General features: G+C 43.4%; 1 protein-coding gene across 1 annotated transcript in view; it reads right to left on the bottom strand.

Annotated features, from left to right (window-relative positions):
• Window positions 1-361: 361 nt before the first annotated feature.
• Window positions 362-16,887, bottom strand: part of LOC115470480 (ankyrin repeat and MYND domain-containing protein 2-like) — a 42,288-nt gene continuing 25,762 nt past the window's right edge. The window contains exons 3-4 of the mRNA XM_030203728.1: window positions 9,816-9,954; window positions 362-507 (exon numbers count right to left, since the gene is read on the bottom strand). Coding sequence (XP_030059588.1) covers window positions 362-507; window positions 9,816-9,954 — 285 coding nt within the window. The remainder of the gene's footprint in view (window positions 508-9,815; window positions 9,955-16,887) is intronic.

Genomic DNA, 16,887 nt, shown 5'->3' on the forward strand with positions numbered 1-16,887 from the left:
TAGAATCCAATGGCTTACACGATCTGAGGCAACATGGTTTTACCAAAGAAGACATCCACGTCAAACTAATCTCTTTTTTTTCAATGCTTATTTTCTTTTATTGGAAAAATAACAATAGCAACAGAGACACAGGTTACCATATATATCAACGAACAGCCATAAATCAACCCCACAACAAATAGGGTCTCAATACAAGCCAACTCTTCAGCATCCTTCCCTAATATCCCCAAACCCCTCTCCCCTAAAGAAATTCCCTCCCCTTATTATTGAATGATCAAAGAAGGGTCTGGATTCGAAGTCCACTGAACATATGGGTCCCAGGTGTTATGATATCTTGATAGGTGTCCTGTATGCATAGCTGTCAATTAGACATCAAATGAATATAGTCCAACTTAAGTAAAAATCGCTCGAAGACCACGGAGGTGGGGCTCCTCCATGCTGCCGCCAGAACTAGCTTGCTGGCTACAAACATTTGTGAGACAAGGCGATGAGCAGGCTTCTTCATCTCTGGAGGATTAAAGTGGAGAAGACAATAGCCATTTCAGTTCTCATTAACATTCGTTACACTAAAACATGCTTCAAAAACCCTGGTTCAGAATGTCTGGGGGGCATGAGGGCAGGACTACCAAATATGGAACATGTCTCCCTCCAGCCCACATTGGCGCCAGCATAGAGCCCCTTGATGAAACATCTTCACCAACCGTTGAGGGGTGTAATACCAACAGTAAAGTATTTTGTAAGCCATTTTCCACCAGGGGCGTTGGAGGTGGACACCTGAAAGCAATGACCAAAAAACCTGTTCCCACGTGGCATAATCATAGGACACCCCCCAGGGAATTTTCCCACTTTGATAGATAGTCTGCAATGGGCCTACGATATATAAGGAGTAAATCCTAGAGATCCCTCCTCTCCCTCCCCCACCCTCGATTGCTTGCTCAAAGATAATTTCAGAAAAGCTCAAGTCCCCCCTCGCCCTATGAGTTTATAAAATCCCGAAGTTAATAATATTGGAAGGCATTAGAGGAGAGGGAGCCCATATTCCTCACGTAATTCTTCAAACAGAAGTAGCACTTCTTTCTCCCAAACCTGGCCTAGCTCGCAGAGGCCAAGACCCTCCCAAGTACGATAGCAAGGATCCAGATATCCTGGGGCAAACCAAATAAGCATATGTGTGAAGTAGGCACGGCCTGGGAAACTCTGTCTCGTATCTTACTCCAGATGATGAGGAGCCACTTAAGTAATGGTGGTGCTCCCTTGATGATCTCTTTAAGGAGGCAACTAGGAAGCCAGGGTATTGCTTTTATGTAGATAATTGTTCAATCTTGTCGGTTCGAGTTTTTTTCCATATCTTACCAGCATCCTGGAGCCAGGTCCACTAATATTCTAAGGTGGACTGCCTGGTGGTATAAAAGAAAAGAAGGAACTCCCATTCCCCCCTGTGCACGCAATGGCACATCACCTCTCTATGCACCCTTGGGGGCCTTTTTTTCCCAAATGAAAGAGAGCACCCTATTATGCAAACCCTCGCATAAAGGAAGCTGGTAGGGAGATAGGTAATGGCCATAAACAAGTACAACATTTTAGGAAGTAGGATCATTTTCAGTGCGGCAACATGCCCCAACCATGAGATCGTTAAGCTTTTCCCATCGATCCAGTTCTAGAAATACTCACATGCCTTGACAGAGAATTGGTTCTATATAGATCATCCAAACCTCAAGGGAGTTGTATCCCCAGGTACCGTGTACTTCACTCTGCCATTGAAAGGGAAACTGCGCCTGTAACAGAGCAATCTGTTGGGCTGAAATGTTTATATCGAGGGCCTCAGATTTACTAAGATTAATCTTGAACCCCGAAACCACACCATATTCCTGCAGTACAGCCGAGAAAGCTAAAAAAGAAGCCGCCGGATCCACCAGGGTGAGGAGTATGTCATCAGTAAAGAGAATGATTCGTGATTCATGTTCCCCACCTCGGGGGCCCCTGATATCTGGATGTCCGCGTATATGTATGGCCAGGGGTTCAACCACTAACGCAAAGAGTAGCAGGGACAGTGCACAGCCTTGACGAGTACTTCAGTTCAGTGAAAAGGTGCAAGAGCACTGACCATTAACTCGGACGGTTGCACTTGGCGTATCATAAATCAACCGGAGCCTATGTGAAAATCGACCAGAGATACCAATTTTATCTAAGACAGCAAGTAAGAATGGCCAGTGCACTTTGTCAAATGGCTTCTCTGCATCCAGTGATAAGAGACAGAGGGGAGTTTGTCAGTTGAGCCTGAGGGATTAACTGTAGGGCCCTACGTCTATTATCAAAGGTTTGCCTGCCATGGATAAATCCTGCCTGATCTTCATGGACCAAAGATGGAAGGTATCGTTGTAGTCGGGAGGACAAGATCTTAGTAAAAATCTTGTAAATCAACCCCCAAAAGGGAGATGGGTCTTTAAGAACTACATAGCTGAGGATCCTTGCCAGGTTTGGGTATAACTGTTATAGTAGCCAGATTCAAGTTTGTGGCAGGAGCTGTCCCTCGTCAAAGAGTTAAACACCATCTGAAGCAGAGGGGCCAGCACCCTACCAAACATTTTATAGAATTTGTTAGTGAATCCATCGGGGCCTGGTGCTTTATTATGCGCAAGACCTCGAATTGCCTAGTATATCTCATCCAAAATTAGACAGACAGACAATGCCCGTCCAGCTCCCTCAGTCAACTTGGGCAAGTCAAGTCCATTAAGATACAACTGAATTGCCTCCTCTGATGGACAAATGTCTGGAGTGTAGAGAAGCTCATAATATGGCGAAAACATGCCGTGCAACCTACTGGGATCAGTATGCATAGAGCCCTCATCATCTTTAAGATTAACAATATGGGCTCTAGAGGTCTGCTGCTTAAGTTTATGGGCCAGGAGTCTGCTAGCTTTATTACCGAATTCAAAATGAGATTGACGAACTTGTAATTGCTCTGAGATGTCAGCTAATTGGAGTTCATGTAATTACATGCGAATTTTGTATGCCTGATCCAGGTGTGGTGGTGGATGAGAGGTGTGTCGATGTAGCAAACCCTCTATAAGTGTCACCTGCTTCCTAAGTGTGTTTTCTGTAGTAAATCGCTCCTTCCTCACGTGGGCCTTCAGTGAGATAAGGTGGCCCCTAACAATTGCTTTAAGGCCTTCCCACAGAATACCCGGTGAAACCTCCTCATTATCATTTAATTGAATATAGTCTTATCTGTTTTTCAATTTGTGAAATGTTGGATAAATCTGATAATAACGAATCATCCATCCCCCAAAGCGGTGGGGCTCATGTCTCCTAAAATAGATGTACCGTAGTTGTAACAAAACTGTGGCATGGTCCGACCAAGTACGTGATAGTATTTGATGTCCATGAACCCGCTTGGGTATAGAAGTGTCACCTAACCAAAAATCAATCCTCGAAAAAGAATTATGCACCGACGAAAAATAAGTGTAATCATGCAGGATTGGATTTGCATGTCACCAGAGATCTGTCAGGTACCATCGCACTAGAAACCTATGTAGCTTCTCCTGATCTCGCTGTGCATATTGGACCCCCAAAGCCGAATTATCTAACTGAGGATTGAGAGTAAGATTAAAATCTCCTCCTATAAACAGGGATCCCTCACCATGTTTTAGGAGAAGCTGATCCAGTTGAGACAGATGTTCCCCATGGTCGGCATTTGGGCCATATACGTTGACCAGGGTGTAAGCCTGACCCCCCAATGAAAAATTTACCAGTAGGAAGCGGCCTCTCTTATCCCTAATAACTTTCCCAATTTGCCATGGCATAGAGTTACTGAAGGCAATTAAAACTCCTTGAGTTTTTGTGTTATCATGATTGGAAGCAAAATATAGATTGGGATAGCTACGATGACAACATAAACGCTCATGGGCAGGTTTTAAATGCGTTTCCTGCACCAGGGCCACATCCGCCCGAAGGCGGAGCAACTCCCGGAACAGAAGCTACTACTACTACTACTACTACTACTATTTAGCATTTCTATAGCGCTACAAGGCATACGCAGCGCTGCACAAACATAGAAGAAAGACAGTCCCTGCTCAAAGAGCTTACAATCTAATAGACAAAAAATAATAAGTAAGCAAATCAAATCAATTAATGTGAACGGGAAGGAAGAGAGGAGGGTAGGTGGAGGCGAGTGGTTACGAGTCAAAAGCAATGTTAAAGAGGTGGGCTTTCAGTCTAGATTTAAAGGTGGCCAAGGATGGGGCAAGACGTAGGGGCTCAGGAAGTTTATTCCAGGCGTAGGGTGCAGCGAGACAGAAGGCGCGAAGTCTGGAGTTGGCAGTAGTGGAGAAGGGAACAGATAAGAAGGATTTATCCATGGAGCGGAGTGCACGGGAAGGGGTGTAGGGAAGGACGAGTGTGGAGAGATACTGGGGAGCAGCAGAGTGAATACATTTATAGGTTAGTAGAAGAAGTTTGAACAGGATGCGAAAACGGATAGGGAGCCAGTGAAGGGTCTTGAGGAGAGGGGTAGTATGAGTAAAGTGACCCTGGCGGAAGATGAGACGGGCAGCAGAGTTTTGAACCGACTGGAGAGGGGAGAGGTGACTAAGTGGGAGGCCAGCAAGAAGCAGATTGCAGTAGTCTAAACGAGAGGTGACAAGGGTGTGGATGAGGGTTTTGGTAGAGTGCTCGGAAAGAAAGGGGCGGATTTTACGGATGTTGTAAAGAAAGAAACGACAGGTCTTGGCGGTCTGCTGGATATGAGCAGAGAAGGAGAGAGAAGAGTCAAAGATGACCCCAAGGTTTCGAGCTGAGGAGACAGGGAGAATGAGAGAGCCATCAACAGAAATAGAAAATGGGAGGAGCGGGGAGGTGGGTTTGGGGGGGAAAATGAGAAGTTCGGTTTTGGTCATATTTAATTTCAGGTGGCGTTGAGACATCCAGGCAGCAATGTCAGACAAGCACGCTGAAACTTTGGTTTGGATGCAAGGTGAGATATCAGGGGTAGAAAGGTAGATTTGGGAGTCATCAGCATAGAGATGGTAGGAAAAGCCATGGGATGAGATTAATGAACCAAGGGAAGAAGTGTAGATAGAAAAGAGGAGGGGACCAAGAACAGAACCCTGAGGTATGCCGACAGGCAGAGGGATAGAAGTAGAAGAGGATCCACCAGAGTGAACACTAAAGGTGCGGAGGGAGAGGTAGGAAGAGAACCAGGAAAGGACAGAGCCCTGGAATCCAAGTGAGGACAGGGTATCGAGAAGTATGCTGTGATCGACAGTGTCAAAAGCAGCGGAAAGATCAAGAAGAATGAGGATGGAATATTGACCTCTGGATTTAGCCAGTAATAGGTCATTGGAGAAACTGCCACTGAATATTCAACCCCCTGGCATTCAGGAGCACCATATTAACATCTGCCATTCAAAAGAATAGTACCAAAAGCAACAAGGATGATCCTACATCTCCAGACCCCCACCTCAATATATCACTGCATCCAGTCCCTCCCCCTCTCTTTCACATATCTCCAAAAAAAACCCTTCCCTTCCCGCCCTCCCCCCTCCCCTCATTCCCATCCTTGCAAGGTGTCACTAGAGAAAGTGCGGTTCGAACATTTACTGACCGCATAACCCACTTAACGATATCAACATAGTGCAACTAATATGAAATCATAAACATATGTAGCAAATAACCTTTACAGTTTTACAGTCCCAGCATTTTGTAGGTGAAATGGAGGTCCTCAATTACCTTACATCATCCATATCTTCAACAACTAGCTTTCATGACACAATGAAAGTAGGCACTAGTGATGAGTTGTTGTGAAAAAAAGAGAGAGGAAATCTCCAAAGGAGAGCTCAGGTGATCTGAACTGCCGACTGCTGACGTTGTAGACGTTTATGTCCTTTCATCACCCTCTGCCATTTGATAGGTGCGGTCAGAGCTGAGACCTTCGTGGGCTGGCTTGGAGTCGCTGGAGGTTCTGATGGTACCTTCTCTGGTAAAATCTCACAGGCCTCAGATATTGATTTAATTTGGTGCAAGCACCCATCTTTATAAAACACTAATGCAAAAGGGTGCCTCATCTATAATGGATGCCCAATTCCTGGAGCCTTTGCATGACGGGCCTCAAATCAGCTCTACGCTTAAGCGTGGCCGATGCAAGATCTTGATAGATTTCCACCGCATAGGAGTCCCACTGAAAGTTGTGGGTTTGCCTTGCTGCTTTTAAAACCTTTTAAGTTTGTAATCCTGAAAACAAGCAATAATGTCCTTAGGCATATTATTTCACGGTGAGCCCAATGCTCTATGAGACCGTTCAAGAATGACTGTATTAGGTTTAGGTTCAGGTGATGAGCCATCTGTAGTGAGCAGGGCGCTTACTAAGCACTGAACCACTGATTCACAGCCTTGGTAGTAAGGCATTTCTAGGAGACCCCAAAAGCGAAGATTGCGCCGCCGGATCAGATTTTCCAGATCTTCTAGCTTATCCATCAGCTGTTGCTGCCCAATGTGTAGCTTCATAGTTTTTTTTTTATCCAAAGATCCTAATGCTTCGGCGTTCTCCTCAATGCGAGTCTCTGCCTCCTTCACACTATTGCCCAGTTCACGGATTTCCCCGCACAGGTCATCTCCCAATGTTGCTAGATCCGAACGGACCACCTTTACATCAGTCCGAATCTCTTGCAGCCAGTCTTTCAGCTCAGAGAAGGGAATCACCCCCGCACCTGCATGATCATCTCCCATTAGGTGTGCATCGCTCCGCTCCTGCTCCTCAGATCGCTGTTAGAAAGAGAGTGATCCCTGGCTTATAATGTAATCCGAAACCTAGATCCTTTAAGTCCTTTCTTGTTAACCTTCAACTTCATTTTAACTTCAAACTTTTATTTTCCTGAAAATTGAGGAATGGGAAGTAGAAGACTGGGGGCCAGATGCACCAAACTTAACAAGCAAGTAGTAAACCCTGGCATGCACTAAAGACTTTTTTCCGACGACGGTAGCAGCTAACGAAAACGGAATGCAGATGAGCAAATTATGTAGAAACCCTATTGTAATGAGATACACTAACCTTTTCCGATTGCCTTAATGCTGGAAAATCTAACGAGAGGTCTGTACCTGTCGTTGGGGCTGCGCAGGATTGAAAAACTTCTATAAATGTTAAAAAAAGAAAACGGGGAAAAAAGTGCTCGTCAGGGACGTCCTTTATGGACGTGCTTCACTCAGCTGAGAGACCTTGAAGTCTCCCTCCCTCTCAACATTTTCAGCAGAACCTTCTTTCTAAAATGACTATTATTCCGAATCTCTTTCTTGTCCCTTGACTCTTCCCTTATAGAATTCCAACCTTTTTCATTTGCGTCCTTTAAAACCTTTCAGTAGTGCCTCAGAATCTGGGATACAATGACGCTTTAGGTTCAGTGTTCTTTTCCTTCCTTCCTTCCTCTGTGAAACTGCTGATTGTTCAGCCAATCACAGCGCGTTTAGCTTCACCGGTGTCAGCTAAACGCGCTGTGATTGGCTGAGACCTGGAGGCAGGGCATAATCGAAAGGGCTGTCCAAAACAGCTGCAGGGTGGGGGGTGGGGGGGAGATCTTTTTTTCTAATTTCTGTTTGTGAAATCAGGAGCTTGATTGCCATGATCAAAACTGCTTTTCTTTTTCTTTTTATTAATTGAAATTGGGAGCTTGATTTTCGTGACAATAGGCTGCAGCAGCCCTTCTTCAAAAGCTGAGGAGCTTGACTTCCAGGACACATATCCCAAGGAGATACTTCTGCTGTATCGTCTTTGGTTTACTTTGAAGGAGATGCAGCAAAGTGAGGTGGGGGGAGAGTTGAATGATTGAACTTTTTTTTCCTAGGGGCGGAAAGTCTTGGCTACTAGTCAGAGACGTCCTTTTTTTTTTTTTTTTTAGTGAAGGACATCCACAAAGCACGTCTTTGGCATGCGTAGAGCAGCCAGCATAACGCTTGGCTGCTGTGCGCATGCTCGACCGGCTGACTGACCGACTGATTTCCGATGGAATAGAGAATACAAGTGAGCTTCAACCAGCAGCTCATTTGCATTCCTTTTCCTTGATGCATGCCAGTTCCTTACCGATTCGCTAAGGGAATCGGTAAGGGAAGGGCTCTAACTATTTTTTAGTGCATCTAGCCCAGACATGGGATAAAAAGGCATCACAGGAATTCCTTTCTGAAAAGCTGTCAAGTGAAGTGATGTAGTACTCTACAGGGTACAGACTTGTGGTGAACGAACCGAGTCCTGCAGGGATAAGATAGAACAACTTGCCAACGTCAAGCAAGTATTGGCACCAGAGATAAAATCAGTGCCAGACTAGATGACTGTTATTTGTATCTGATGATATTTGATGATGTAACTGTAAATAGTGGCAATAGTACAAGGCTAAATCCCCCTGAAGAGATTCAGTGGAGATAGAGAAATAAAAGTGTGGGGGGAGGGGGAGAGAAAGTGAAAACAATGAAGGCTGTATTCTACCCTAGGCTACAGACATTGCTTTATATTTATGTTTCAATTGTTTCTTTATTCTTGCCCAAGAAAATCATAGCACCCATATCTTAGATAACCACACTACTGTATACCTAAAGTGACAAACATTACTATAATAAGTATCTCTATACAGGTGCACTCAATCTTAATTGATCGGATTAAAACAGGCTCTATTTTGGATGCTTGTTAAGTTTTATTTATTTTATTTAAGCATTTATCACTAGCCTTATCACTGAGGTAAAAGAGAGAAACAATTTCAAACAGATATTACAAACATAATGTAAAACAAGATTTAAAGCATCTAAATAAAAATAAGCCCGAAAATCATTAGCCCATTATATCATTTTGGTATTCACTATGGGGCTCATTTTCAAAGCACTTAGACTTAGAAAGGCTCCGCTTAACACAAGACTATCTCTACTTCAGGAAGCAGGTAAAAGCTTGGCTCTTCAACCAGGCCTTCAATGGAAGAAGTAACTAACTTGTTAGTCTCACTCACAAACACTCACGAGTGACATGGGCTGCACATACTGCAGCAGGACATGTTTATCCACTCCTACCCTAGCTGAGATATTTAACCATCTCTCTGACCTCATGTGCAACTTTCTTTAAATAAATCACCTTACTTTCTTACCTACTTGTGTTACTTCTTTGCTTTACCCTTCACTATCAATTATAATGCTCTATTACGTATTGTGTTGACATTGTAAGTAGTATACCATGCTATACTTTGTATTGTTTTTGAATATTTTTACTGCTGTAATTGCCTATTGCTCATGTTTGATTTATTCTTATTGTACACTGCCTTGAGTGAATTCCTTCAAAAAGGCGGTAAATAAATCCTAATTAATAGTAACCTTCGGAACTTTCTAAGACTAAGTGTTTTGAAAATATGCCTCTATGTAACGTTGTAAGTCTACGTGCTTTGAAAATACACCTCTAAGTCTGATAAATTCAATTTTCTCCCATCTAGTGCAGACTTATAAAACTCAAAAATCATATTACATTTTTGTTCATGAAATATGCTATAAAATACCAAAAGTCAAACATGTTTTGAAAGGTACTGAGGGAAACAGCAAGAGCCATAAATGGGAGAGTTCCAAAGATCGTCAAGTCTGTGGGGACCCAGGAGGCCTTGACTGTGCCAACTTCTAGCATTCAACAGTTAATTCACTGGAGCATCTGCTGAACAAAACAGCAGCAGCAAAAAAAAAAAAAAAAACTCACACTCTAACACCATTCCTTTAACAAATAAAAATGTATATCCTGCCTCTTTAGAATCCACCTAATACACTAAGGCATGCAAATACAACACAGCACTCAATTACCAATTTACCAGAGAGTCCAGCAAACATCAGGGCTGTGTAGCCATGCTCATGTTCATTGCAGTTGACATCAGCACCATGCTGCAACAATAGTCTACACAGACTGGCTTTCCCTTTGTAGGCAGCGTGCATCAGAGGGGTCATTCCATGCTAGAAAATAAACAAAATATATTCAGTTTCATCTTTTTTTTTTTTTTTTTTTTATTGCTCAGTCTGCTACTTGCCTCGATTCAAAATATTGTACTTCCTGGTTCTAATCTTTCCTCTCAGATGTGAAATAAAAGTTATGGGCAAAAGGATACTTAACCATATTGAAACTTTTTTTTAATGTAATCTTTATTGAGAATAAGCCAAGCAAAATACAAAGAACCACATAAACAACACGAATATCAAAAGTTTTAAAATAACAAATAACCCCCTTGTCACCCCCACACATATATACACATACATATATACAGTGCACTCCATTTAAGTGCACGTCGGATAAGTGCATGCTCTGTTTAACTGTATGCCGTACTTCAGTCCTGTTTTTGGCACCATCAATTTCTATGGGGACAAACCAGTTTAGCGCACCACTGATAAGTGCAAGATTCGCTTATATGCATGGTTTAAGACCGCTCCTCTGCAGGGAAGACTCCACTTAAGCGCACTCACAGAATATGGAAGCCAACTGGCGCGTGACAAAGGGGCGGTAAATTTGAAATCTCATTGGCTAACTGCTACTGGCAGAAGAAGCAAAAGAACGTTGTTAGAGTGTACACTGGAGTCGTCGTCGTCGTCGCACAACTGTAAGACTAACACTGGCTGAATGAATAGAAGTTCTTAAAAAATTAGAAAACAAACAAATTCAAGCATCTATTGCTAAAGAATATGGTGTCAATCCCAGTCAAATTTCACTTATCATGAAGCAGAAAGACCAGCTTCTGGAAGAATGGCAAAACAATACAAATCCACAATGGAAACGTAAACAGGCGGGAAAAGCTGAGGATGTAGAAGATGCACTTCTTCGGTGGTTTTCTCAAGTCAGAAGCAGACAGTTTCCGGTCAGTGGTCCACTGCTTATGGAGAAAGCTAATCAGCTAGCTGAAAGTCTTGGACTAACTGAATTCAAAGCCACTGTTGGATGATTGGAAAGATGGAAGGCAAGGAACAGAAAATTCAAGAAACAGCATGGTGAAAAACAAGACACTGATGACTTTGGTGCTGTTTCAGTTCTTCCTACCATCTTGAACGAGTTTGCACCTCCTGACATTTTCAATGCTGACGAAAACGGTCTCTACTGGCGAGCAATTCCTGATGGAACACTTGCATTCAAACAAGTCGAAACTACAGGAAGTAAAACGTTGAAGGACCGACTTGACGATCCCTTCTTTGCTGCAATATAAATGGGAGTGAGAAGTTGGAACCACTCGTCATTGGAAAGAGCAAACAGCCCTGTTGCTTCAAGAATGTTAAGCGACTTCCTGTGTCATACGAGGCTAACGCAAATTCATGGATGACTGGGGAAATTTGGAAGCAGTGGCTAAAGAAGTTACACTAGAATGTGGGCACAAAAGCATCAGATTTTGTTGCTTTGTGATAATTGTGCTGCACACAGTGATGATGTCAGGCTGTCTAACGTCAAGGTGGTCTTCCTGCCACCAAACACTACCTCTCTGATCCAACCTATGGATCAGGGCATAATAGCCAATTTCAAACAACATTATCAGGCTCTTGTGCTATGTCGTCTGATGAGCGTTATGGATGACCAGACTGGCAAGGATAAACGTACTGCTGAACTGGCTTGTAATGTATCACTGTTGGATTCCCTACATATGCAGAAAGATGCATGGAATCATGTTACACAGGCAACCATTGTGAACTGCTACAAGTGGGCAAGCTTTGTTAGGGATGTGGAGAGGGACGAAACAGATGCAGCTGTTGCAAACGTGTCAGATGAACAGGCTATTGACATCCCAGCCGATGTTACTGAAGAGGAGTTTCATCACTACGTAGCTGTTGATTACGATCTACAAACAGTCGACGACAGCAATGATGTCCAGATATGCTCCTACACGAAGGCAACGGCTGATGATGATGATGATACAGATGATGAAATGAGCAGCAAGGCACATGCTGATGAAATTCAACAACCTCCTGTCACTTTTGCAAGAGCCCTGGAGAGTCTCAACACTGAGCGGGCATATCTGGAGGCCACTGGATGTCAGTGCTATGACAGGTTTTACCGTCTGCCAGACAGTCTATGCAACTCACAGACACAAGAGTGTACAGAGGACTATGACTGATTACTTCAAGTAAGCCTAACGTCAGTTAATGGAGACTGTATACTGTACATATAATAAACAGTACTGTACATGTTTATCAGATGTCAAGTTTCTTTGGGTCACAACGGTTAAGTGCACGCTCCGGTTAACTGCATGTATTTCTTTGGTCCCAGACCTTTGCACGTAAGCAGATTGCTACATATATAAGGGCCCAGTATGTCAATTTGGTTACTCTTAAGAACTGTTTCCATTACAAAAACACGTTTTAACCTTTAGTGCCATCTCACAGCAGAGTGTGGATTACAGGACTTCCATTCAGCTGCAGTCACAAAGCAAGCTGCATAAATTCCACACTTTTAAGATCTTGCATGTATAAGGATCAAACCCAGGACGGTATATATTAAAAAGACAGTTCCCCGCTTAATTCAACATGGACACCTAAAATAGTGTCAAGCTCCCCTTCCACATAACTTCAGAACTTTGATGAAGCCGAATAGTCCCACAGCATATTAGTAAAGTTCCTGTAAGTTCACCCTGTCTCCAGCATAGCGGGTCCCTCTTCAAACCTCTGCGGTGCAACTGTAGAGGCGCAACACACCAGCACATCAGTAATTGCAAGCCATTTTCCTTAATGCATGCAGAGATTGAATAAGAGTTGGTGTTCTGCACCATCTCCTCCCACTGTTGATCAGGAAAGGTGATGGATAGTTCTGTTGACCAACTGTCAAACTGAAGCCTTTTAAATCCATATAATCTAATTATTTTATAAAGAGCAGATATCAAAACCCCTGGTAAGATCAGGCTGGGAACATAAGTCCTCAAATGGACGCATCTTCCGGGGAATGACCTCTTTGCACAACCCAGAGGATAAACACTGCCTAATGATCAAATACAAATAAAAATCGAATCGTTGTAGCTGAAACTGTGTACGTAACTTCAAAAAGATTTCAAATGACCATTAGAGAATAGATGCAGAGGGAATACTAACCCTTTAGCTGCCCAAGAGACCAAAGCCATGTCATAGCAAGGTGTATCCCCCCTCCCCAAAAGAAGGGCCAGTAAGCCAAGGACTCCAATTTTCACCAAACACAGTATGTGTTACCAATCTCCAGGTCTGCATGAGATGCCTAACAATAGGATTGAGTAGATCAGTAATACATGAAGAGGCTCAAGACCTCCATGGTATTCCCAAGAGTGGTATAGAACGCAAGGACTGCTCAACTTGTACATAGGGCTTTGATGTATTCCCATCTTTCCAATCCCACATAGTAACATAGTAGATGACGGCAGAAAAAGACCTGCACGGTCCATCTAGTCTGCCCAACAATTTAAACTCATACGTGCTACTTTATGTGTTTACCTGACCTTGATTTGTTTCTGCCATTTTCAGGGCACAGACCGTAGAAGTCATGGACAGATCTGCGCAGCAAGACTGTAGGATTTGAGGTCCAGTACCCCCATCCCCCTAGTTCCTTATGTATCAGTAATACAGCCTGAGATTCAAGGTCTCCAAACCCTCCAAAAAAATTGGGATACTGATGTCTGCCAATGTTGCTGAGGGACAGAAATGGGCAAGGCCTGAAACAAATATAGGCTTCTGGGGAGTATATTAATCTTCTGTATGGAAATTCTTCCCAGCCATGAGTAAGTACCGCTATTCCATTCCCTGGAATAGTCTCAATAATGGGGTGTAATAAATCTGAAATAAATTGTACAGTTTAGAAGTAACCTTGATCCCTAGGTACTTAAGATGATTGGAGACCCATTTGAAGAGAAAATTAGCCTTAGTTTGCTCTAATTCAGAGGGTCCTAAGGAGATGTTAAGAGCATCAGTCTCTATACTAGCCTTAAAGCCTGATACCACTCCATAGACCTTCATCTGTTGTAAAATGACTGGTACGGACAAAGTTGTGAAAGCAAAAGTATCACACTGCCTGCAAATGAGATTTTGTGAAAATTGGGGCCTATAGGGACCTCTGATATCAGATCATCCCTTATACGTTGTGCAAATAGTTCCATAGCTAAGGTGGATAATAAAGGGTAAAGAGGGCAACCCTGCCTAGTACCTCTCTCCAAATCAAAGCTGGGTGTATAACTCACAAGTCTTAGGATTAGTGTATAAAGCATTCAACCAAGTGCAGAAGCCCTCACCCACCCTGAGCTCTCTCAATACTCTGAACATAAAGGGTCAATGCACACGGTCAAATGCCTTTTCAGACTCAATTGCCAATCAAATTGCTGGAATTCTGTGCTTCTACACCACCCAGTTAATATGAAAAGCGCATTTATTATTATTAAAAGTTGGTCTCCCTGTCACAAAACTTTCATGATCAGGATTTATCACAGTAAGCAGCCATGGAGCTAAATGATTTGCTAAAATTTTCAAGACCACATTTAAACAGAGATATGGGCTTATATGACCCATTAACCATGCTGTCTCTTACCCAACTTGCAAAGCATGGTATACCAGCTGTGATTGTCTTGTTGGTATCACAGCCCCTGCACTCAGGGAATTATAAAGTCTGGCTAAAATGGGGGTCATTTTCATAACATATGTTTTATAAAAAGAGCTAGTAAAAAAGGCCCGTTTCTGACACAAATGAAATGGGCGCTAGCAAGGTTTTCCTCGGAGTGTGTATGTTTGAGAGAAAGTGTGTGTGAAACTGTGTGTGTGTGACAGAGATAGAGGTGTGTGAAAGATTACAAGAGGACCTCGTGAGACTGGGGGATTGGGCGTCCAAATGGCAGATGAAGTTCAACGTTGACAAGTGCAAAGTGATGCACGTGGGAAGGAGGAACCCGAATTACGGCTATGTCATGCAAGGTTCCGCTTTAGGAGTTACGGACCGAGAAAGGGATCTAGGAGTCATCGTGGATAGAACGTTGAAATCTTCCGCTCAATGTGCTGCGGCGGCTAAGGCGGCGAACAGAATGTTGAGTATTATTAGAAAAGGGATGGAAAACAAGCATGAGGATGTTATAATGCCGTTATATCGCTCCATGGTGCGACCACACCTGGAGTATTGTGTTCAGTTCTGGTCGCCTCATCTCAAAAAAGATATAAAAGAATTGGAGAAGGTGCAGAGAAGGGCGACGAAAATGATAAAAGGGATGGGACGACTACCTTATGAGGAGAGGTTAAGACGGCTAGGACTCTTTAGCCTGGAGAAAAGGAGGCTGAGGGGTGATATGATAGAGGTCTACAAAATAATGAGTGGGGTAGAGCGGACAGATGTGAAGCGTTTGTTTACGCTTTCTAACAATAATAGAACTAGGGGACACAAGATGAAATTAGAGTGCTGGGCTTGATGGACCTTTGGTCTTTTTCCAGCGTGGCAGTGCTTATGTACTTATGACAGGGAGTGTGTCAGAGAGTGTATGTGAGAGAGTGAGTGTGAGCCCCCACCCCACCTCTCGCAGGGCCCCCCTCCCCACCCCCACCTCTCTGGTCTCAGGACCCCCTCCCCACCTCCAGCCATCCATGTCCAGCGACCCTCCTCTCCCCCTGCCCCCCTGCAGCTACACTTGTCCAGCGACCCTCCTCTCCCCCCTGCAGCTACCCATTTCCAGTGACCCTCCTCTCCCCCCCCCCCCCCCCCCCCCCGGCTGACAGGGAGCGGCGCACTGACAGCTGATTCCCAGGCAGGGGGAGGAGTAGGGAAACACGCGTGTTTCTCTACTCCTCTCCCTGCCTGGGAATCAGCTGTTAGTGACGTCATCCTGGCTACGGAGCCTAACTCAGAAACTCCAGGAGCAACGGACACAGGCAGTCCCACATTAGAACGTTGGTGGTGAGAATTATTATATAGGATTGGTAAATCTGTCTAGGCCTGGGAATTTCCCCACAGGAGACTCAATGATTATTAACTCCACCTCCTTAACAGTTATATCAGCATCAAAGGACTGTCGGGCCACCTCAGTAAAGCAAGGAAGACACACTCCTTGTATAATAGGAGTGTATGTTCTCTTCCATTATAGTCTTGTCTCTTGAATGGAGTCGTTTATAGAAATCTAAAAATCTACTCTGAATTAGATCCTGCTTATACAAAAGTTTACCTGTTCACATCTCTAATTTTAGGTATCTGGGCTTACGTACATACATATATACACACATCTCGCCAAGAGCCTTCCTGATTTATCTCCTTTTTTAAAAACATTTGTTGAATTTGCCTCTGCTGATATTCTCTGTCGACTAGCCTCAGAGTGTGCAATTCTCCCTTTAATTTACCCAGTAATTTCCTACCTTTTTGCAGGCCAGTCTTTTGTACATTTTCCTCTACCACCACAATCTGGGATTTAAAGGAAAAAAAAAAAAAGGATTCTCTTTTTCTGTCTTTTCTTTTTTCACCTGGGCTCCCACTTTACAAATGTTTCCCTCAGCACAGGATCTGATACTTCCCTACTAACATTAAATTTCATTAAATTCCAAATATCTATCAATCTCCTGCTGTAATGTCCTCCCTTATACGTCTATCCTGTAGGAGACTTTAATTAAGTCTCCAACAGGTCCTGCCCTTAGGTTTAGCAAGCAGGTCAAAGGAACACCACACAGGAGCGTGCTCGGACCATGTGGAAGATTTGACATTAATGTCCACCAATTGGTCCAACCAGTAAGAATCACCCAGTATGATATCTAAGTGGGTGTAGCTGTTGTGTATAGCAGAAAAAAAATGAAATTAAACTGTTTTCTCTTGGATATTTAGTATGCCATAGTTCTGTTATTTTAGTATCTTTAAGAAGTTTTGTATAGGCAAGGAACCTCCCCTCTTATCTCTATATATAAAAGGCACCTCCAACGATCTAATTGAAGCCTCCAACC

The sequence above is a fragment of the Microcaecilia unicolor genome, chromosome 1, assembly GCF_901765095.1.
Source record: "Microcaecilia unicolor chromosome 1, aMicUni1.1, whole genome shotgun sequence".
NCBI lineage: Eukaryota > Metazoa > Chordata > Amphibia > Gymnophiona > Siphonopidae > Microcaecilia > Microcaecilia unicolor.